General features: G+C 38.1%; 1 protein-coding gene across 4 annotated transcripts in view; it reads right to left on the bottom strand.

Moving 5' to 3' along the window:
- The window catches only part of SPAST (spastin), a 46,898-nt gene that overhangs the window by 10,922 nt on the left and 12,859 nt on the right, over window positions 1–23,117 (bottom strand). For 2 of the 4 annotated variants that reach the window (XM_070428954.1, XM_070428955.1), the window contains exons 3-15: window positions 20,155–20,238; window positions 16,956–17,051; window positions 14,618–14,805; window positions 13,662–13,795; window positions 13,286–13,379; window positions 10,981–11,055; window positions 9,803–9,874; window positions 7,072–7,147; window positions 6,736–6,827; window positions 6,501–6,580; window positions 3,524–3,566; window positions 1,814–1,893; window positions 339–409 (exon numbers count right to left, since the gene is read on the bottom strand). In XM_070428954.1, the coding sequence (XP_070285055.1) occupies window positions 339–409; window positions 1,814–1,893; window positions 3,524–3,566; window positions 6,501–6,580; window positions 6,736–6,827; window positions 7,072–7,147; window positions 9,803–9,874; window positions 10,981–11,055; window positions 13,286–13,379; window positions 13,662–13,795; window positions 14,618–14,805; window positions 16,956–17,051; window positions 20,155–20,238 (1,185 nt within the window). The remainder of the gene's footprint in view (window positions 1–338; window positions 410–1,813; window positions 1,894–3,523; window positions 3,567–6,500; window positions 6,581–6,735; window positions 6,828–7,071; window positions 7,148–9,802; window positions 9,875–10,980; window positions 11,056–13,285; window positions 13,380–13,661; window positions 13,796–14,617; window positions 14,806–16,955; window positions 17,052–20,154; window positions 20,239–23,117) is intronic. The other 2 variants (XM_070428956.1, XM_070428957.1) reach the window with 1 other exon arrangement.

Here is a 23,117-nt window from a genome sequence, read left to right as displayed (position 1 = left end):
GAAGAGGGGTCATGGTCCACTAACCCATGGACTGTCTTTGTATTGTCTGTGAGCTAAAAATAGTTTCACATTTTTGGGTTTTTTTTGTGTGTGTGACTGTTTGAACAAAAACAAGAATATGCAATGTAGAGCATATATGGCCCACACACCTAAAATATTTACCACCAGGCTCCTTACAGAAAAGTTTGCTGACCTTAAATCTAGAAAATACTTTATTTCAATGGACCTCAAGTTTTCCACTGATACAGCTTTACTGCTTTCCCACTAATATAGACTTATTTAACTTCTAAAATGGTCTTATGAAGAGGTATAAATGTTTCCAGCACTTGTATACCTACCTCGGATAGGACCCAGAGCTGCATCTTTTGCCAAAGCTGTTAGATCACTTCCTGAGTATCCATCAGTCATTCTGAGAATGAATAGAAAGAGCAAATCACTTTCATCTTTGCAGATTCAAATTCTCCGTGTAAGAAGGTAAAACCTACTTTACCTTTGTCTTTAGGCAGACTGCTGTATGATTTAAGCGCACAGAAAGACCCACTTGCTAAAATCAAACAGAACAGTTTGCTGCTGGCTCCTTATTTATAATGCCTCAAATTTGCATTACAGCCATTCCTTTAGATTAAGGCACACTGTACCTCCAGGAGTCTCCATTACATTGTAAACATGTCCCATGGAAAGTAACTAAGCCATTGCTGGCCAACTGATACATAAGCAGTTACTTCTCTAAAAGTTAATGAGTCTTTGTCTTGACAAAGAGCACTGACTTAATGGAATGAGGGCCAAAGGAGATTATTTTATGTTGTTATTTTTAATATTTATTTATTTGTGATTAAAATTCACGAATGTATCTCCTATATTCAGTTTCTAATAAAGTGTACCACTTTTATTTGTTTATTTTTTTCCGCTTTTTAATTGAATTTATTGGGATGACACTTATTAATAAAATTATATAGGTTTTGGTTGTGTAATTCTATAATACATCACAAAGTAGATTTTTTAAAAATGTAGAACAAACAGGTTGAAGGGAGGGTCTGCAATAGAAGTCATTGGCAAAAATAGGCACACCTGAATGGGATGCCACAGTGGAGAATCCTGAGTAGCCAAGAGATTATCAAAGGGAACTAAGGACTAGGTAGGCAAAGGGAAAGAGGAAAATAAAACAGGGAAAGAAAGCATTTAGTTATTGTGTACTATGTTAAATAAGAACACAGATCAAACATTTTTAGCAGAATTCTTTATTGGAATGACAAAGAAGGATCTCAACTATTTCAAAGTAATGCATTTGTTCTTTTTCCATTCTTATCTAGGAACTCAATGTTTATTAAAATTACTAGCTACTCACATACTTACTGAATATTACTTCATGATGTTTTTTCCAGTGATTAAAATTCACAAATGCATCTCCTATATTCAGTTTCTACTAGTGTACCACTCAAAAAAAAGTTAAAAATGTAAAAGTTAAAGAAAATTATGTGTAATGCAAAAGAAGTTTGTAAGAAAATGTATATTGGTGTGGGCAGATATGAGATATTTAACATTTTAAAAATTACTTTAATAACACTATAAGTTTTAGTAAGTTTATAAAAGGAATACAGTACCATCATATTTAGGTCATGTCTTCTATAGGATCTAGAAATTGAAATTTAGGTGCCATATGTATAAGAATAAGAGATAAGAAAGAAGGTAAAAGGAAGCAGAGGATGAGACACTACTCATTTTATACTTGAGCTTACTTTAAACAAAACAGAAAAAGATTCCTTAAAAAAAAAAAAGAAGAAAGCTGTAAAACAGACCAAATCAAATTACTCACCTAGCAAGTTGTGCTAGTTCTTTTTGGGTCAATGGGCTTCCCTGTTTACATAATAGATTTTTTAGTAAAAGTCGTCGTGTCTGAAAAGAAATGTTAAAAAATTATCAGTCCTAAGAATTAGCTTAATAAAATACTAGGAATCAGGTTCAAACCCTAATTCTCATTTAGGAACTGAATGATCTTACACAAATCACTCTACATTTTAGAGTCTCGCTCATGTCCTTTAAAACTACCTTTTTCTTGACAGTTCCTAAGAGAGGTAAAGATAATTCAAATAAAGCATTAAGGACATAGCTATTGTTATTACCAAGGATATTAAAGGTCTGAGCTAGACAATATAATTTACAAACAAAAACAAGACAGTTTTATAAAAGTGTGAATCCATGAATCTCACGCATTGTAATTCAATGACTTAATAAACTTAAGAGTTTTGCAACCATCACCATAATCCAGTTTAGAACATTTCCATCACCCAGAAAATTCACTCATGCCTGTTTGCTGTTAACCCTCACTCTGACCCTTAGCCTTAGCAAATCATGGATCTGCTTTATGTTTCTAGAATTTGCCTTTTCTGAACATCCTATATAATAAAAGGCTAATATGCAAATTGACTGAACGGCAGAATGACTGGTCGCTATGACCTGCACTGACCATCTGGGGCCAGACACTCAATGCAGGAGCTGCCCCTGGTGGTCAGTGCGCTCCCACAGGGGGAGCACCGCTCAGCCAGAAGCCAGTCACATGGCTAGCAAGCGCAGCGGGGGTGGCAGGAGCCTCTCTCGCCTCTGAGGCAATGCTAAGGACCCTTTGGAAGATGTCTGACTGCTGGACCTAAGCAGGCAGTTAGACATCCCCTGAGGGGTGCTGGACTCTGAGAGGGCGCAGGCCAGGCTGAGGGGACCTCCCCGCCCCACAGTGCACAAATGTCATGCACTGGGCCTCTAGTTTCATATAAATGGAATCATGATGTGTAATATTTTACATCCGGTGTCTTTCACTTAGTGTAATGTGTTTGAGGTTCATCCACATTATCCTATATAATAAAAGCCTAATATGCAAATCGACCTAATGGCGGAACTACGGGCAGAACGACTGGTTGCTATGACACGCACTGACCACCAGGGTTCAGACACTCAATGCAGGAGCTACCCCGTGGTGGTCAGTGCGCTCAGCCAGAAGCAGGGCTCACGTTGGTGAGTGCAGCTGCTGTGGAGGGAGCTTCTCCCACTTCCATGGCAGCGCTAAGGAGCAACGAGCCAAGTGGTAAGGAGCGAGGGGTCCCGGGCTGTGAGAGGGTGCAGGCCGGGCTGAGGGACTGGGCCTCTAATATTGTGCACTGGGCCTCTAATAGCACATAAAAGTAGCTCATTCCTTTTGTTACTAAATATTATTCCATTAAGTAGATATACCTCATTTATCTACCTATTCACCAATTGATAAACATCTTAGATTCTTTGCAGTTCCTGGCTATTATTTATAATGCTGCCATAAAAATTCTTGCACATGTCTTTTTATAGATATATGTTTTAATTTATCTTGGGTAGATTGGTGGATCTTATGATAAGTTTATGTTTATCTTTTTAAGAAACTGCCAAACTGTTTCCCAAGTGGTTGTACCATGGGTTGGAAGACTCAATGTTGTCAAGGTGGTAGTTCTTGCTTCTGCTTAAAAAAAAAAAAAAATCAAAAAAAAAAATCACAGATACATACCTCCTCATTTGGCAAAGACACATATACCCGTTTGGTGAAACGCCTAAAAGAAGGATTCAGAAATAGAATTTTGAATTTAAAGGTACCTCAGTTTAAGTAGTCAATGATAAGAAAAAAGCTTTAAGTATAATGCTCAAGGCATGTGAATGCATTTTAGTCATCAATGTAAAAAATTATTTTTAGAGTTACTCTTTTAAAACTCTCCAGTTAATATTTTAAATATATATTTTGATTGATTTCTGAGAGGGAGGGAGAGGAAGAAAGAGAGAAACATCAATGATGAGAGAGAATCATTGATCGGCTGCCTCCTGCACGCCTCACACTGGGGATTGAGCCCACAACCTGGGCATGTGCCCTTGACCAGAATTGAACCCAGGACCCTTCAGTCCACAGGCCAACTCTCTATCCACTGAACTAAACCAGCTACTGCTCTAGTTAATATTTTAAAGTCCTTAATTCAATACCGTCAGAATCAAGTTAACCATCTAGGTATGTGCATGTTTTTTGGGTTTTTTTAATTTATTTTTTTATTGATTTCAAAGAGGAAGGGAGAGAGAGAGAGACAGAAGCATCAATGATGAGAGAGAATCACTGATCAGCTGCCTCCTGCACGCCCCCTACTGGGGATCAAGCCCACAACCGGGGCATGTGCCCTTGACCGGAATCGAACCCGGGACCCTTCAGTCCACAGGCAGATGCTTTATCCACTAAGCCAAACCAACTAGGGCGGTATGTGCATGTTTTTAACATGCAATATCACTTTAGAAGAAAGTATCTGATATAAGATTTTAATAAAAACATCTTTGCTGTCTTTATGAAAATAAAAACAACTAAAACCAAGGACAACAAAAACAGAAAAGTAAATTTCATCATAAAGAAACTAGGTAACAGGCTGGCTGGTGTGGCTCAATTGGTTGAGCATTGTCCCATGCACCAGGAGGTCACAGGTTCAATTCCCAGTCAGGGCACATGCCCGGATTGTAGGCTCCATCTCCAGAGGGTGGGTGTGCAGGAGGCAGCCGATCAATGTTTCTCTCTCATCATGTTACTATTTGTTTCTTTCCCTTTCCCTTCCTCTCTCTGAAAGAAAAATACATATTCATATATTTTTAAATAGGTAACATTTACATAACTTAAATGTATGAAAAAGGGCTGCATAGGGCAGTGAAAATTACAGTGAGAAAGGAGGATACACACTGCAGATTACAGACAGATGTCAGAGAATAGAGTTTTCCAAAGGAAAGAGACAGAGCATATCCTGAGGGGTAATAAAACCAAACTCCCGACATTTAAAGAAGCATATTAAGACTGGCTCCGTAGATCTTGTGAACCTTGGCCAATAACAGGGCAATGGCAAGGAAGGCGAAGTTGACAAAGAGACTCAAAAACATATCATCTTTGTAAGATATCAGTCTGTCTGGCAAGATGACAAACTGCCTTTATTAGCTGAAGAAGACTAAATCAACCCAATGTCTTATTTACACACAAACACTTGTTTATCAGATATAGCTTTACTACTGAATTAGTGAGACTACCTGTCAGTCCAGGGTATTCATGGGACAACTCAAAATACTTGTTCGGTATCTTAATTTTCTAGCTCTCCTCCTATAATATCCTTCCAAAATTGGGTTTTTTTAAAAAACTCCCCTTATTCAGGGGGAATGAGGACACATTTGTAATTCCTTAACTAATAAAGAATTTAAATATAACAAAAAAGAAAAAAGAAAGAAAAAACTCCCCTTATTCAAACAAAAATAAAGCAAAACAGGCAAAAGACAATTTTTTAAAAAATAATGTCAAAATAGGAGCAAAGAATACAATAAATAAAACACAGATAAAATGGAGAACATGTACAACAGGATTCTGCCATAGAGTGAATTAAAATTGTAACCAAATAGTTTTCCATGAAATATAATAATTTAATGGGAAAAAATCTATGAAACAAGAGTTCACAGAGATACAAGGGCTCATGAAAATGAATATACAAAGGCTCAAGAAAATGAGACAATGGGAGATGAAAAAATGGACCACAAAGATAAGGAAAGCAATAAAAAAGAAAACAAAAACCACCAGAGAAACGAAGGTTACCAAAGTAGTAGCAGAAAGGAGATAAGAAATAAGGACAACAAACTGGAAAACAGACAAATCAAAACAAAAAGACCTAAACGTTTAAAATGATTATGGAAATTACAGAGATGAAAGAAAAAAAGATGCAACATAACGCATAAGTTGTGTGTAGAAAAAAAATTAGTAGAAAAATGAATTAGGAAAAAAAAAAATCAAAGATAGTATTCAAAATAACTTTCCCAAAACAAAGGAGATTCCAAACTATCAATTTAAACGAACATCAAATCCCAGGAAAAATAAACACAGATCAATCAACATATTTTTCAAATAACTAGATTTCAATAGTTGGAAACTGTATCCAGTACGAAGAAAAAAATGAAATTAATCATAAATATTAATAAAAGTAGGCTGGCTTCAGATTTTTATACTGCAACATCCAACCCCAAAAACAATGGGACAATGCTATAGATTCCTCAGGAAAAGAAAGGAAGGCTCAATGATTTCATGCCGAATCAAACTGTCTTCCCAGTACGAAGGGGATAAATTTGTTCTAACACATAAGAACAGAGAACATGACATAACTCCCATGAAACCTGTTTTTATCAGCTTCTCATGAAGCCCAGTAAAAGAAGGTAAGAATCAATTTTGAAGTTGTAGGATAATTTAATCCCACCCAGAAGAAATAAGCAGTTTGCCTAAAGCCATAAAATGAAGAGCAGTTTACCTGATACCCTGCTGGCCCTGTCCTCAAAAACTTCAGCTGATAACAAGAGGCCAGAGGATGAATATAAGGTGGAAAAGACTGAATTTAGTTTTCAAATTGAGAGTGAAGGAAATAAGAAATACGTGAGATGAACACAAGACTAAATATATCTGTCATAAATGTGTGTTTCTACATAAATCTTCCTACCTGAGAACAGCCTCATCAAGCTCTTGTGGTCTATTAGTTGCACCCATTACAAGTACTCTGTCATCTCCAGCAGACTGTACCTATAAGCCAAAAATACTGTTTTCAGGACTTTTAGAGAAAGTAATAACGAAGTAAAACATAATAAAGATATCTGTATCTCTAATTTGGATCATTTAATAGGAAAATATATACATTGAAATGTTACCACATTAAAAATATCATAACTAATACTTACACCATCAAATTCTATTAGAAATTCAGTTTTTAGGCGTCTACTAGCATCATGTTCTCCTTCTCTTCTTTCACACAAAAGGCTATCAACTTCATCTAGAGGAAATACAAGGATAAGACTTGAATTAAAAGCCAACCTATATGAGTTATCTGAGATTTATCTAGTTTACTACTTCAATTATTAATACAGTGGGTCCTACTCAACTCATTAGATAGTCTTTAACGTTGTTTTTCTTGAAAACTTTTTCCTTTTGAATAAGCTTTCCTATAATACCCCTTGTATATGGAGAGGGAAATTTCACAAAGGGTCAACTAACTTAGTAGGTAAACATGTTCTTACCTATAAAAATTATTGAAGGTTGAAGTTCTCGAGCCACAGCAAAAAGAGCTCTCACCAACTTCTCTCCTTCTCCCACCTAAAAGAAAGCATTACACATTATCACATCATACAATGTAACATTATTCCAGCTTTTAAAGTTTCATGATTGAAAGTCTAGAACCTAGGAATTTAATTTCCTTTCTTTACAATAACCAAAGATTTGGTTTAAGGAATTGGGAAAAGGGTACCGGAGTTTACTGAAATATCCCTTATAATTTTACAAAATAGGTCATTTATTTATTATTTAATACAGTCTGGTAAGTACTATAAAAATAAAATATATGTTTTGCTTGAAACTGCATTCCTAAAACTTGAGAATGAAATAGCTTTTAGTCAAAGGTTAAACATGAGGGAAGAAAAAGTAAGAGAGGAGAGAAGATGCTGTACATATTCCTTTAACCCTAGATTGCAGGCCATGCATCTATCTACACATATAAAGAGGAAATATGCAAAATAGGCCAGGACGCCAGGACCCGTCACGACCTGACAGGAGGAGGTTGCGTGTGCAGGTGAGGCCCAGAGCGGAGGCGGAGACAGAGACAGGGTGCCCTGGCTCAGGCGGGCCTCCCGGAGCCGGAGCAGACATGGACAGGGATGGGGGGCCGGCCCGTAGCCTCTGTGGCCGAACGCAGGCACAGAGAGCAGACGGTGGGCCCACCTCACAGGGAAGCAGTGCGGTTCCCTCCCGCCTCCCGCGGAATCGGCGTGGGTCCCTCCCGGCTCCCGCAGTAGCGGCGCGGCTCCTTCCTGGCTCCCATGGGCGCCGGCGGCTCGCTTCCGCCTCCCGTGGAAGCAGCTCAGATCCCGGTGGCGGCCGCGTGCTCTGGTTCCCGCCTGCTCCCGCAGAAGTGGCGGGCGGCCTACTGCGCGCGATATTGCGTGATGGGCTACTGGTATTTATATAAAAGCAGGTAAATTAGAAAGTGCTCTACTGAACAAAACTTGCTCTATTAAGAACATCTTGAAAACTTATTCTCACAATATCACTGTCAATTAGTATCAAAATATTTCTAGGTAGTCCAGGAGGTCTATGTACACCTCTTAAGAAACCATACTAAAACCACTTTATTCACCAAAGCATCTAACAAAAGGATCATGAGATCTGGGGTAATCTGTAAAAACTATCCTGTCCTAGGTGGCATCTATTCTCTTTATTGAAAATTTCATTAAGAAGAAATAGAAAAAAGATCTGGCCCCAGATTGGAATTATCAAAACAAATATTCTTGTCCTGTTCTCAGGTGTAGGGTCTCCGAGGTTCTCCAGGGCTCCCCTGCGGGCCAGGCTTCTTCCTTGAACAGAAGCCTGAATTTTGGGGTCCAGCTGTGTAAGCTATTCTCCTTTGCTAGCAATTGGTGTTGGGGTGTCATGTGATCCGGTTCTGGCTAATAAGACCTATGGGAAGTCTCTCTGGCAAAGTTTCCATTTGTTAAGGGGGAAGAGAACGAGGGGAAATTCCTTCCTGCTTGGGATGCTGTGGTGGAAGGTGTGATACTCGGCACCCAGCAGCCTCGCTGCCACTGAGGGGAGACAGGGTCAACTCTTGAAAGATGACAGTGGAGGTATTGACAGCACCAGGCTTTTCACACACTACTGAGTCACCAAGGGAAGCTTGGGAGTTCCTGTTCCAAGATCTTGTTAAGGTGAAATAATTAATGCTTTAATTAATGGCACTGCCTTTTTTTTTTTTGGCCAAAAGTCACCTAAATGATACACAGACACTTTTATTCTTTCTTGCTCTAGAAATAGTTTTGTTCTTTGTTTTGTTTTGTGTTTTTTTGGGGGGTGGGTGGGCAGGGGGAAGTTGTTGTTTTTTAACAAGGCAAAAATTAGCCAGACTCTACTCATCCTGGTGTTTGTTTTCCAAACATCACTGTGAAGGATTGCTTTTCCTGAGTAACAAAGGTCTCAGCACTCGGTGGCCATGGGTTCCAATCCATTTCCTCCTCCGCTAATCCCAAGGTGTGAAGATGCACTGAAAATGACAGCTATAGTTCTGCTGAGTGATTCCCTGTGCCGGCGAGGGCTGACTGCTCCCACTCACTCCTTATTTGTCAGGCCCCCCTATCAAGTATGTGACATTACTGTCCCCATTTTACAAGAGAAACTGAGGCTCAGAGCTTCAACGGTGCAGGCTGAGAGATCACCTCTTATGACATTAACACTTTATGAATGAAGTAAGGCCTGAAGTGATACTTTAAGGCCTGCTCTGAATGTAAAAGCTAGATTGGAATCCCATTCTTCCAGCTTCCAAGACAGTGTTTATAAGGTGGATAAACCTACGTTAATAACAATTTTACTAACAGAATTTCACATAGGAAACAAAATGTAACCAGGAAAAGAGGTATTGTTTTATAGTTACTTTTAATTACTTTACATAATTGAGAACCCTGCCAATATCTGATCTTGGATTTCTAGCCTCCAAAACTGTAAGACAATAAATTTCTGTTGTTTAAGTCAACCAGTTTATGGTACTTTGTTATACAGCCCTAGTATTTAACAGAACAATTCTAATTTTAAAAGAATTTAATAAAATGTACACGATTTACTACTATGAAGAGTGATATTCATCATCTCTGAATAATAGGTATAAACTCACAGACAAGTATTTTGGTGTATGGTATTACCATTTACATTTAACATTAACATTTAGACAATAACTTAAAACATGAAAATACTGGAAAAAATACTCACATATTTTGAAGTTAAGCTTGCAGCACTTATATTAAAGAAGGTTGCATTCGATTCTGCAGCTACTGCTTTAGCCTTTAAAAATCACAAGGGCAAATATTATATTAGTTCCATAACTTGCTTTAAAATGATAAATACATCTGATCAACTTAAGTACAAGAAAAGAATTTTTAAAAATATAAGGCATGACACAGTCCCCAGTACTAGTATATGGCAATGTGTTCCCTTCTCAACAATGAGCAAAAAAATCTATGAAGGGCTGTGTTTCTTTCCACTCCCTTCTTTTCCTAAGGGAAAACAGATAAGGAGAGGTAAAAAATAAAAAAAATAAAGGGGGTGTTATTCTCTTCCTAGTTATAGAAAGATAACGAGAGAAAGATAAACAGCTAAGAAAAAAGTTACTCTTTCCTTATTTACTTTTTCCCTCTAGAATATCTAGCTATGCAGAAGAAAGAGATATCCACATCCTAGTAACTTTTGGCAAAAGGATATTAGGAAAAAAAAATCTGTTGTGTGTCAATTATACTTCAATTAAAAAAAAGGAAAAAAGTCTATATCATGTTGATTATTTAAATAAAGCTGTTAAGATAAAAAAATCAAGGATTAGGAAGATGCTCAATATAGTAAGCTCTTCTAAGGTAAAAATGTTATTTAAATTGGGAAAATAATAAAAATTACACTGTTAAATTTAATTTGCCCAAACATATTACTGAAAATAATATGTATGGTTTTCCATCTATTTTGTCATTGAAAACTAGTTTAAAATTTAGAAAAGTATATTTTAACAAAAATCAAGTCATAGCCCTAGCCAGTTTGGCTCAGTGGATACAGCGTTGGCCTGTGGACCGAAGGATCCTGGGTTCAATTCTGGCCAAGGACACATGCCCGAGTTGCAGGCTTAATCCCCTGTGGGGGCGTGCAGGAGGCAGTCAATCAATGATTCCCTCTCACCATTGATGTTCTTATCTGTCTCTCCCTCTCCCTTCTTCTCTGAAATCAATAAAAATATATTTTTAAAAAAGCAAGTCATAAATAGTAGACTTGGGTGACATTTATAATACTTCCAATAATAAAGATAAATTTTTAAAAAATCATAATAGATTTAGGGACAATGTAAAATTATTTAAAATTATTAGCCCTAATATCTTAATAGAACATTCAAATTTAAAAAGAATTCTTACCAGCATTGTTTTCCCATTTCCAGGTGGACCAAAGAGTAACAATCCTCTGGCAGGAGCTCTAAGCCCTGTAAACAACTTAAACATATACACACAATTATGATTCTGAAGATACTTTTTTCAGGCATTTTAAAAATTATTTGTCATCTAAAAAGGACTATTTTCAGTAACATCCTCCAAAACAGAGCTGCCCAGAGCTCTAAAGAGAACACAATAAACTAATATAATTATTAAAAACAGAAGAAAACAAAATAAAACCAAATCCTCATTGATCAAAATGAAAGCTAACTTGTTGAACAAGCCATATTATTGAACATAGGTATGCTTCTTTACTTCCTTTAGAAATCTCACCAAAATAATAGTAAATGAGTAAAAAGGAAAAAAAATCTTCAAAAGAAAAAGAATAGAAGGAATAGGAAAGGAGACAACACAGGACACAACAAATGTTAGCAGATGGAAAATTGATAAAGTGTGGTAAGTTATTTAGCAGAGCTGAGAGAGCTAAAATCTAAGTGCCTGCTTATGGAGGGATAGCTAGATACAAGGAGCAAGCTGATCCCATATAATAAAAGCCTAATATGCAAATCGACTGGCAGAATGACAGGTTGCTATGATGCGCACTGACCACCAGGGGGCAGACGCTCAATGCAGGAGCTGCCACCTGGTGGTCAGTGCACTTCCATATGGGGAGTGCCACTCAGCCAGAAGCTGGCTCATGGCTGGCCAGCGCAGAGGTGGTGGCAGGAGCCTCTCCCACCTCCGTGGCAGCACTAAGAATGTCCAACTGCCCTAACTGGTTTGGCTCAGTGGATAGAGCATCGGCCTGTGGACTGAAGGGTCCCAGGTTCGATTCAAGTCAAGAGCATGTACCTTGGTTGTGGGCACATCCCCAGTGGGGGGGGGGGGGGGGGGTGTGCAGGAGGCAGCTGATGGATGTTTCTCTCTCATCGATGTTTCTAACTCTCTATCCCTCTCCCTTCCGCTCTGTAAAAAACCAATAAAATATACATTTAAAAAAAAAAAAGAATGTCCAACTAATGGTTTAGACCCGATCCCTTGGGGGCCTAAGCCTTTAGTTGGACATCCCCCGAGGGCTCCCTGGCTGCCCCCTGGTGGTCAGTGCGCTCCTACAGGGGGAGCGCCACTCAGCCAGAAGCTGGGCTCATGGCTGGTGAGCGCAGCAGCGGTAGTGGGAGCCTCTCCTGCCTCCAGGGTAGCGCTAAGGAGCAGCGAGGAGGCAGGCGGTAAGGAGCGAGGGGTCCCAGACTGCGAGAGGGATCCCAGACTGCGAGAGGGCGCAGGCCTGCCTGAGGGACCACCCCCCACCCCAGTGCATGAATTTCATGCACTGGGCCTCTAGTATGAACAAAAAAACCTGGAAAAGCTCAGGAAGTGGAGGCATCGGGTACCAGAGAAAGCATCAGTAAGGTAGGCAGCCCAAAACAGAAATGATCAAAATTTTGTATGAAGAACTGAACATATGTTCCTGTAAGCCTTTCCCCAGCCCCACCAACAGCACTTAGGCAAGTATTCCTCTTCCATAACCAAAGCAGGTAGAAGTTTTATTCTAGAGAAATTAAACCAGAGTCTCCAGACTCAGGGACATTGGGTTTAGCAAGAGTCAATGGTGAATCACCAGGCTGATAACACTTCAATTAATAGTAAAGGTGTATGAACTCCCCCCCCCCCCCCAAAAAAATGTTTTTATTAATTCTAAAGAGAGAGAGAGAGATAGAAACATTGATGAGAGAGAAACACCATTAGCTGACTCCTACACTCCCCTACTGAGGATCCAGCTGTCAACTGGGGAATGTGCCCTGACCAGCAATCGAACCGGCAACCTCTTTGTGCATGGAATGATGCTCAACCAATATGAGCCATCCCAGCCAGGCAAGGTGTTGAACCATTTGAAGTGGGTGATACTCAACCTTCTTTAAAAATTATATATTTTTTAGAGGTTTTAGGCTTACAGAAAATTGAATGGAAAAGTACAGAGTTCCCATATAACTCCTAACCTCCCATTTCTCCCATTATTAACATCTTGCATTAGTGTGGTACACTTATTTTAAGTAATGAACCAATATTGATTGATACATTATTATTAACTAAAGTCCATAGTTTACATTAGGGTTCACTGTTTGTATCATGTAATCCACTATTACAGTATCATACATAATCATTTCCCTGCCCTAAAAATATCTACTGTGATATGAATTAATCATTCTAGCATAGCCCAAACATTTCTTTAATGCTACTACAGATTCAGTAATAGATGATGTTACAGAAAATAATAATATATAATCCTTACCTCAGGCCTCAGAGAAGGAAGAATGACAATTTCTTGTAATGCTTGTTTTGCTAATTCTTGACCAGCTACATCATCAAATTTAACAGCCGTTCCACTAAGAAACAGAATTTCAATTATCTCCACAATAGAAATATGCTTCAGTTATTATAAAATACAGTTTATGGTCTATGAAACAAGGTCATTTTTATGTTAATGTGAAAACTATAGGTAATCAGTAAAACAATCATTTTCTACATGTACCATATAGTAATTAAAAACCATTATAAGAACTAAATATGTAAATTAGACAAGTATTTATTTCACTCATGACACATTTTATAAATAAGATTCAAAAATAGAAACTGTAAAACAAAATAGTTCAGATTGCAAAACTTACTTGTCTACAATTTCATTCATTATAAGATTAGCGAGGTTACTGTCCACGTTCCTAAAATTCTTCAAGTCTTTCTTTTTACGAGCAGCAGTCGTAGGGGTTGAAGGTTTATTTGTTCGATTTGTTTTTGGTGTACTCTTAAAGGACACAAGTTTTAACGTGAAAATACAACCTAACATTTACACATTTCACAAGTGAATTAACTTTAAAGTTCACAGAGATTCAAAAATATAAAAAATATAAAAAATTTTTAAATGTATATTTACTCCAAGGTAAAATGGTATTCACTAAAGAAGTACATTTGGCATGCAGTAGGTTAATAGAGGATTTTATACAGAGATTTAGTTACTAAAAGGTAAAAAGGCTCTATATCAATGCAATCATGTAATTTTGATCCTTGTTAGAACTGTATGTATGTTTGATGTCACAAAACATTTATATAGGTTTAAATAATTAAAAGAATAACAAAATTAAAATGAACTACATAGCATTATATAAAACTGGAAAAGCAAACTAACTATAAATAAAGCCTAATTAGGATCAAAAGGAGGTAAAATAAGATATGCTTTTTAACAGCAAGTTGCCCTGATTTGTGTTTTTTTAAAGAAAAATTATATTCAATTTTATGGAAACTTATCAATCCTTTAAGGCAGCGGTTCTCAACCTGTGGGTCGCGATCCCTTTGGGGGTCAAACGACCCTTTCCCAGGGGTTGCCTAAGACCATCGGAAAACACATATATAATTACATATTGTTTTGTGATTAATCACTATGCTTTAATTATGTTCAATTTGTAACAATGAAATTGGGGGTCACCACAACATGAGGAACTGTATTAAAGGGTCGCGGCATTAGGAAGGTTGAGAACCACTGCTTTAAGGTATTATAAAGTACTTGTAATAAACTGAAGCAAGCACATCATGTTGAAATTTTTCTATTTGCAATTCTATCTCCAAATACCTTATGAGTGGCAGTTGCAGGACCAGGGCCCTGTCTCACTCCAGAAACCATGGATAAGCCACTGCAACTGGGTGCTCTGTGGTGGCCTGAAAGACCTGTGGATCCAGCTTTCATAACTGTCTTTGAACGAGGCAGCGAATTACTAGGGTGTGTTAAGGGATCTTTTCTTTTTGGAACTGCTCCACTTTCTATTAAGGAAATAGTAAAATCGCTATGGTTAGAAAATTGTGGTTTAACATTATAAAAGTAATAATAAAAACTAAGTAGCTCAGTTGGTTAGAGCATAATACCCATATGCAAAGGTTGTAGGTTCAATCCCTGGTCAGGTCACGAACAAGAATCAAGCAATGGGCCCAGCTGGGAGGTCACGGTTTGATTCCCAGTCAGAGCATATATACTCAGGTTGTGGGCTCTATCTCCAGAGTGGGGCCTGCAGGAGGCAGCAAATCAATGATTCTCTCTAATCACTGATATTTCCATCTCTCTCCCTCTCCAAAACCAATAAAAAACATTTATTTATTTATTTACTTATTTATTTATTTATTAATTAAATATTTTTATTGATTTCAGAGTGGAAGGGAGAGGGATAGAGAGATAGAAACATCAATGATGAGAGAGAATCATTGATTGGTTGCCTCCTGCACGCCCCACACTGGGGATCAAGCCCGCAACCTGGGCATGTGCCCTTGGCTGGAATCTTACCTGGGACACTTTAGTCTGCAGGCCGAAGCTCTATCCACTGAGCCAAACCAGCTGGGGCAAAAAATATTTTTTAAAAAAATCAACCAGCCCTAGCTGGTTTGGCTCAGTGGATAGAGCATCAAACTGCAGACTGAAGGATCTCAGGTTCGATTCTGGTCAAGGGCACATGCCCAGGTTGTGGGCTTGAACCCCAGTAGGGGACGTGCAGGAGGCAGCCAATCAATGATTCTCTCTCATCATTGATGTTTCTATCTTTCTCTCTCTTCTTCTCTAAAATATATGTATATATATATATATATATATATATATATATATACCTATATATACATATATATATATATATATAAAAATATAAGTAATTTATTTAAGAAATAAATAAAAATTTTGCTTGGCAGAAAAATATAAGGGGACCACGCACGTGGAATGAAGTAAAGAGAATCTAGAAACAACGGGAATGCATATAAGCTTTTCAAGGCTAGGAAATTTTTGCCGTTTATCCTGGTAGGATTATTAGGATCTCAAATCTGTACTTTGGAAGCTTAACTATTTATATGTGGTAAATTCTTACATTTCTTTCTTTTCAAAAAGTTCCTTATGAAAATGTCGGCGTTTCACAGCAGTGCTAAGAGAAACAGATAAAATATTTATCTCTATACTTGAAATGTTATTTTAAGTCAGGTACAGGAAGAAATGAGAAGAGAAATATAGCTACTGATGCAGAGCTCTGAACTGGAAACCAAACCTAAGTGAAAAATCTAAGGGATCACTGAAACCACAGGGAAAGATTTCGTTAATGACCAACTGTCTCTTTCATCTATAGAAATCCACTTACACTAACTTTTCTCTATTGAAATCTTGTAAGTTTTGTATTACATATGACTAAAGAAGGCAGTGGTCTTACAGTCTGGACTAAGGGTGTTTCTTCCTTTTTTTTAAAATTTACTACAATTTAAACAAAGCAATATTTACATCAATAAAATTTAAGCTCTGGACATGAAACTAATGTTGAATAAGTCACCAATAAAACTGACCAAGATGTCAGAGAACCTAGGAAAGGAAGATTCTTCCCACCAAAACAAAATTTAAAAAGCATTTAATGTTCTGTAAGAGTTCATACCTGAAAGTTCATGAAAAACAAATTTAACCCATAATAAAAAATAGTACTCCAGTGTTTCTCCTCACTTTGTGAATTCAGCTTCAAATTTTTTCTAGCAGGTATTATGATAAAACATTCATGTATAGCATACATGAAAACTGATTTGTAAGAAAAATAAAAATTTATCTTACAAAAACACCTCTTCATAAAAACCTGGTTTAGCTACCCATGGAAAAAACCACAAAAGCTAAAAATACAATAGAAACAAAAGAATAATTTAAACTTAGAAAAATGAGTCTTTGTATTTTATAATTTCAAAAATTAGAGGTTGCAAAAAAGCACATTGAGAATGGCTATATCTTATTTGTTACATGTTTATATACTATGAATGATAGGGATACTGTATTTTCAACATAGCCCTGTGCAAACAAAAACAATCAAAACTACCACTATAAAATCAAATCAACATTATCAGGTTAAGTGGGACTTTACTTTGCATGCAAACTTTATTATTTTACATGTTAGTTAACCTAAACCCACCTGACTGGAGCTGTCCATTGCGGCATGTCAAGTTAGTACTGTCATTATAGACGTCTGTTTGTGATTTGGAAAATTGCAAAACTGGTTGCAGCTTCTCTATGCAACAGAGGGGGGTAAGAAAGAACAAAATAAACAAAAATAAAAAATACAGAATGAACATAATGATACATGTGAAAATGAAAAATGAGTTAAAAGTGTTACAAGATTGTTACATGATGAAGGGTCTTGCATTTTTATAAAATTCTCCTAAAAATATAATTAGTAAAAACTCAGACATTAAAATAGCAACAGAAATTAACAAATGAATGGCTATGTCAAAAATATGCCTTATTCAGGTTTGGTAACCTGAGGCAGTTCCATATCACTATTGTCACCAGCAAATATTTTCTGAAAATCTAGTATGTCCAAGTCATTGGGTAGAAAGAGCAGCATGGAGATAAATAAATGAATATGGTTTATACCATCCATATATTTATTAAATACTAGAGGCCCGGTGCACAAAATTCATGCACGAGAGGGGGGTTCCTCAGCCCGGGTTCCTGAACCTTCTTGCAATCTGGGACCCCTCGGGGGATGTCCAACTGCCAGTTTAGGCCCGATGGCTTCTAACTGCTTGCCTGCCTGCCTGATTGCCCCTAACGACTGCCAGTTTAGGCTCACTGGCTCCTAACCACTCGCCTGCTTGCCTGATCATCCCTAACTGCTCGCCTGCCTGCCTGATCACCCCTAACCCCTCTGCCTGCCTGCCTGATCACCCCTAACTGCTCGCCTGCCTGCCTGTTCACCCCTAACCACTCTGCCTGCCTGATCGCCCCTAACCACTCGCCTGCCTGCCTGATTGCCCCTTCCTCTTTATAAAATCAATAAAAAGGATACAGAGAGCCAAACCGGATTAAATAAAATCCTATATAATAAAAGCCTAATATGCTAAGTGTCCAGTCGTCCGTTCAACCAATCAAAGCATAATATGCTAATGATATGCTAAGGCTGCTCAACCACTCACTATGACGTGCACTAACCCCCAGGGGGCAGACAGTCGACTGGTAAACCAGTTGCTATGATGTGCACTGACCACCAGGGGGCAGATGCTCCAACTGTTAGGTTAGCCTGCTGCTGGGGCCCGGCTGATCGGTGAGCGAGACTGGCCGGACACGTCCTGGAGCTCTCCTGAGGTCCCTCCCTGGCTGGTCAACCTCCCATATTCCTCCAACGTGCACCGGTGGGGTCCCTTGGCCTGGCTTGCACCCTCTTGCAATCCGCGACCCCATGGGGAATGTCGAAGAGCTGGTTTCAGCCCGATCACACAGGCCAGGCTGAGGGACCCCACTGGTGCATGAATTCACTGAGTATATACATATATACATAAAGTACCTACCCTATGCGTCAGTCACAACAGGGGCTCAATTTTTACATTAATATTGTTGAAACATTCCAAGTTATCATAACTGATATTTTCTTCAATACTAGAAAGTCAATGAATACATGCAAAAATATACCACATATATACTAACTCTCCAAAACTTCCATTTCTATGGTTAGACAAGTAGGCATCATGCTTGGTTTATGGTATACCACACATGCTTTTGGGACAGGTTAAATAGCAGCTACCCTTTTTGCACAAAGTACTGCACAGCTTTTGTATCCTAGAACCGGCTGATAGAATATACCTCAGAGCTGGGGTTTTTGTTGTTCTTGTTAGTTAACAGGTAGGTCATCTGATTTTTCTCAATGATAACACTGTTCAAATCACCATACTGAGAAAGAACCTTTTGTGTTGGCAAAAGATATAAATTAGAGCCTGGCCAGCATGGCTCAGCAGTTGAGGGTCAACTCAGGAATCAAGAGGTCAGAGGTTCAATTTCTGGTGGGCTCAATCCCCAGTAGAGAGCGTGCAGGAGACAGCCAATCGATGATATTCCTCTCTCATCAATGTTTCTCTCTATCCCTCTCCATTCCTCTCTCTAAAAGTCAATTTAAAAAATAATATAAATTAGAAAAAACACTGATTTGTAAATGTCTTCTTTATTAACACTCTCTTCAATGGAATGTAACAAAAGTTCACATAAACATTCATTATACAGTAAAAATAATCAGAAATTAAATCCTTAGCTTTGATAATAACTAGGACGGGGGATATTTTTCCATTACTTTTCAAAGAGACTGGGAGAGAGAGGGAATGACAAAGAGAAACATTGATGTGAGAGAAACACATCAATTGGTTGCCTCCTGCCCAAGCCCCAACCAGGGCCCAGGCCGGGGAGGAGCCTGCAACCAAGGTATGCGCCTTTGACCGGAATCGAATCCAGGACCCTTTAAATGCATGGAAACACACACGTACATAGTAGCAGTACACTGCTAATGTGAACCTGTTCTTATTCATTTTTGTTCAAGAATGTAAACTTAGTTTAATGCTTCTTTTTAGAATGACTAAACATTGTGCAATCAATAATTTAAAATAAAACGGTAATCTTGCTTCTTGATCCTTTCACTTGCAATCCCCATACAATCATCTACTTAAAAGGAAAATTTGCCCTGGCCGGTGTGGCTTAGTTGGTTGATTTCCAGTCAGGGCATATATCTGTATTGCGGGCTTGATCCCCAGTGTGGGACGTGCAGAAGGCAGCCGATCAATGATTCTTTCTCATCATTGATGTTTCTATTTCTCTCTCCCTTAATCTCTGAAATCAATAAAAATATATATTTTTTAAAAAGCTACATCTTGTCTTTGAGAGTCATATGATCTTTGTATCAACTATTTAACTCTGTCACTGTAGCATGAAAGCAGCCAGACAGTGTATAAAGAAATGAGAGTAGCTGTGTGCCAATTCATAAAAATGGGCAGTGAACTGGGATTATTAGCTCATGGGCTGTAATTTACAAGCCTTTGGTATAGATAAATCAAGACTGACTATGGGTTAAACTAAGAAAAACTTTAACTATGTACTTATTAATGCATTGAAAAATAGCAATAAAATACTCATCACGTTAGCAAAACAAAAAAAGACTATGGGCTCATAGTTATTAAAGCTAAGTGATGGATAATTATTATACTCTTCTATTTTGCATGTTAGAACTTTTCTGTAAGAAAAAAGCCTAGATCACATTATCAAGATCATTCATCTATTTCCATCTACATTAAACGTTTCAATGAACACACATTTCAGATACAATTCATTCCAATTATAAAATTCATTGATACCTAGAAGTTGTAAACGGTCCTTGGCCATAACCAAATTAGTCATCATTTTAGCTTGAAGGCGTCTAGCTCTTTCACATTGTTCACCTGAAAGAAAAGAAAAGAAAAAAAAAAGAATGAAAATACCTATGTTTCCTTACTAATATTGCTTCAAGATAAAATATTAGCCCAACTAATCTCATGTGGAGTCAGAGTCTTTATAAAAAGAATTTAGAAAAGTCTGGCCAGTGTGGCTCAGTGGTTGAGCATCCACCCATGAACCAAGAGGTCACTGGTTCGATTCCCAGTCGGGGCACAGGCATAGGTTTAGGGCTTAATCCCCAGTGGGGATGTGCAGGAGAAAAAAACATCAGTGATATTTTTCTCTCATTGATGTTTCTATCTCTCTATCTCTCTCCCTTTCTCTCTCTGTAAAAATCAATAAAAACATATATACTTTTTAATATATTTTTATTGATTTCAAAGAAGAAGTAAGGAGGAGAGGGGGACAGAAACACCCATGATAAGAATCATTGATTGGCTTCCTCCTGCACACCCCCGACTGGGGATCAAGCCTGCAACCCAGGCATGTGCCCTTGACTGGAATTGAACCCGAGACCCTTCAGTCCACAGTCCGATGCTCTATCCACTGAGCCAAACCAGCTAGTAAAAACATATCTTAAAAATTAATAGCTTTCAAAAAATAAGCTACAGTTTCTATATGCTGGTTTCAGATCTACTGTGGTATTCCATGAATTTTGAAACTTATTTCTTACCCTATGTTTTAAAATCTTTGAAATTCGGATGTTTTACCCATACCAACTTTCTACTGCTATCAGCCAGTCATAACATAGTTTGTCACTGCCTGTGCATGACCACTTTGATCACAGATATTAATATTATTGTCATAGCTATGTCTAAATAAGATAGGACAGCAAATTCGATATGGTTTAAAATTCAAATTCTAAGTGATAAGAAGATAATGCGTCAGTTTACTTGACATTGTTTTTTCTCTTAGTGGTAGATTTTAAGGCATTTTTGGTTAAGTGAAATACCATTCTCTTTTTTAGTATGTTTTTATTGATTTCAGAGAGGGAGAGATAAAAACCTCCTGCAGACTCCCTGCTGAGGATCTAGCCCGCAACCTCAGGCATGTGCCCTTGACAAGAATCAAACTTGGGCCCTGACCGGTTTGGCTCAGTGGATAGAGCGTCGGCCTACGGACTGAAGGGTCCCAGGTTCGATTCTGGTCAAGGGCATGTACCTTGGTTGCGGGCACATCCCCAGTAGGGAGTGTGCAGGAAGCAACTGAATCGATGTTTCTCTCTCATCGATGTTTCTAACTCTCTATTCCTCTCTTTCTCCCTTCCTCTCTGTAAAAAATCAATAAAAAAAAGAAAGAATCGAACTCGGAACCCTTCAGTCCGTAGGCCGACACTCTATCCACTGAGCCAAACCAGCTAGGGCTGAAATACCATTCTTATAACCAAATCATTTTCTTCAAACTCTTCTATGCAACTGATAAAGAACAGCAAATATATTTTGTATATAATTCATTGTCATGCTCATAAACTCATGAGTGTCTCAAATGCCCAACCACCTATATTTACTTGTTCTATTCTGCTCTTTTATACAGAAGACCAGTAGCTAGAGAAGTAGTCAAGATAAAAAGGGACAGAAAAAAAAAACAACCATGGCAAATAAAGGATACATTGTAATTACTGGAAGTTAGGTGATATAAGTATTAGCCAGCGACAGAACGAACATCCACTGGGTAGACTGATCCCCTAAAATTCTTAGCTTGCATGGTATAATTATTATTTTTGCTTCTGATTTTATTTTAGTTATGATAAATGGAAGTACTTTACTTATTTAATAGTGGTACCCATGTACTATACAATAGTCACAGTATAGTATTTAAGAATTCAGGCTCTGAAGTCAAGACTGCCTAGATTCAAATCCTGACCCCACCACTTGCTAGCTATGAGGCCTTAAGGAAGTTACTTCTTTGTACTTAAAATTATCCATCTGAAAAATAATGGTAACAGCAAGCAGCCTCAGAGTGTAGGGTTGTGGTGAAAATTAAGAGATCCTACATATGAAGCATGTCAATGATGCTTAGGCACATATTAAATGTGCAATAAATGTTAACTATATATTGAAAGATAATATTAGACTCCAATTTTTTAATTTAGATGATAGGAAAGTAAAGATATGACATAACTACTTTGGTTTTAAAAAGACAAATGTGAATCAAAGTAAAACACTTATAGTGCATATTCTAACATGCAGTCAAGCAATACTCACAAGTGCAAAGGGGAGTCTGTAGATTAACCACTCCCTGCTGCCTCAACAATGTAGAAAGATTTCAAAAATATGACTATAGATTAATATTTTGGGTGGGAAGAAAGGTATCACACTTGGAGGCAGGTTAAGATCAAAGACACCCGGTATATCGTATCAAATTTATTTTAATAAAAAGAAAAAAGAAACACACGTGTGTGTACCTGCACACAGCACCCAGGTATAATTACAGTTAACCCTTTTCTTATTGTAGGAAAGGAAACTGTTATAGTGAGAATTGGTACCAAAAAAAAAAAAATATGGCTAAACATAAGGCTAAAACATCACTAACAGTAGGTCCAAGGACACAAGTAATACACTGTTTTTTTTGCCAGACTACTACAGGCAATCAATCAAGTTTGAGCATTTCTGGTTATAACTTTACTAGAGGCCTGGTGCACAAAAATTTGTGCACTCGGGGGCGGGGGAGGAGGGGTCCCTCAGCCTGGCCTGTGCCCTCTCGCAGTCTGGGACCCCTCGGGAGATAACGACCTGCTGGCTTAGGCCTGCTCCCGGGTGGCAGAGGGCAGGCCCAATTCCTAGATGCAGCCCCTGGTCGGGCTCAGAGCAGGGCCGATTGGTGAGTTGGGGCGCCGCCCCCTGTCATGCACAGAGCAGGGTGGATCGGGAGGTTGCGATGCCAC

This window comes from Myotis yumanensis, unplaced genomic scaffold (assembly GCF_028538775.1).
Source record: "Myotis yumanensis isolate MYYU_CA2020_CCGP unplaced genomic scaffold, mMyoYum1.0.hap1 SCAF_11, whole genome shotgun sequence".
NCBI classification, from domain to species: Eukaryota; Metazoa; Chordata; class Mammalia; order Chiroptera; family Vespertilionidae; genus Myotis; species Myotis yumanensis.
This window is presented reverse-complemented; position numbering and strand designations above follow the sequence as displayed.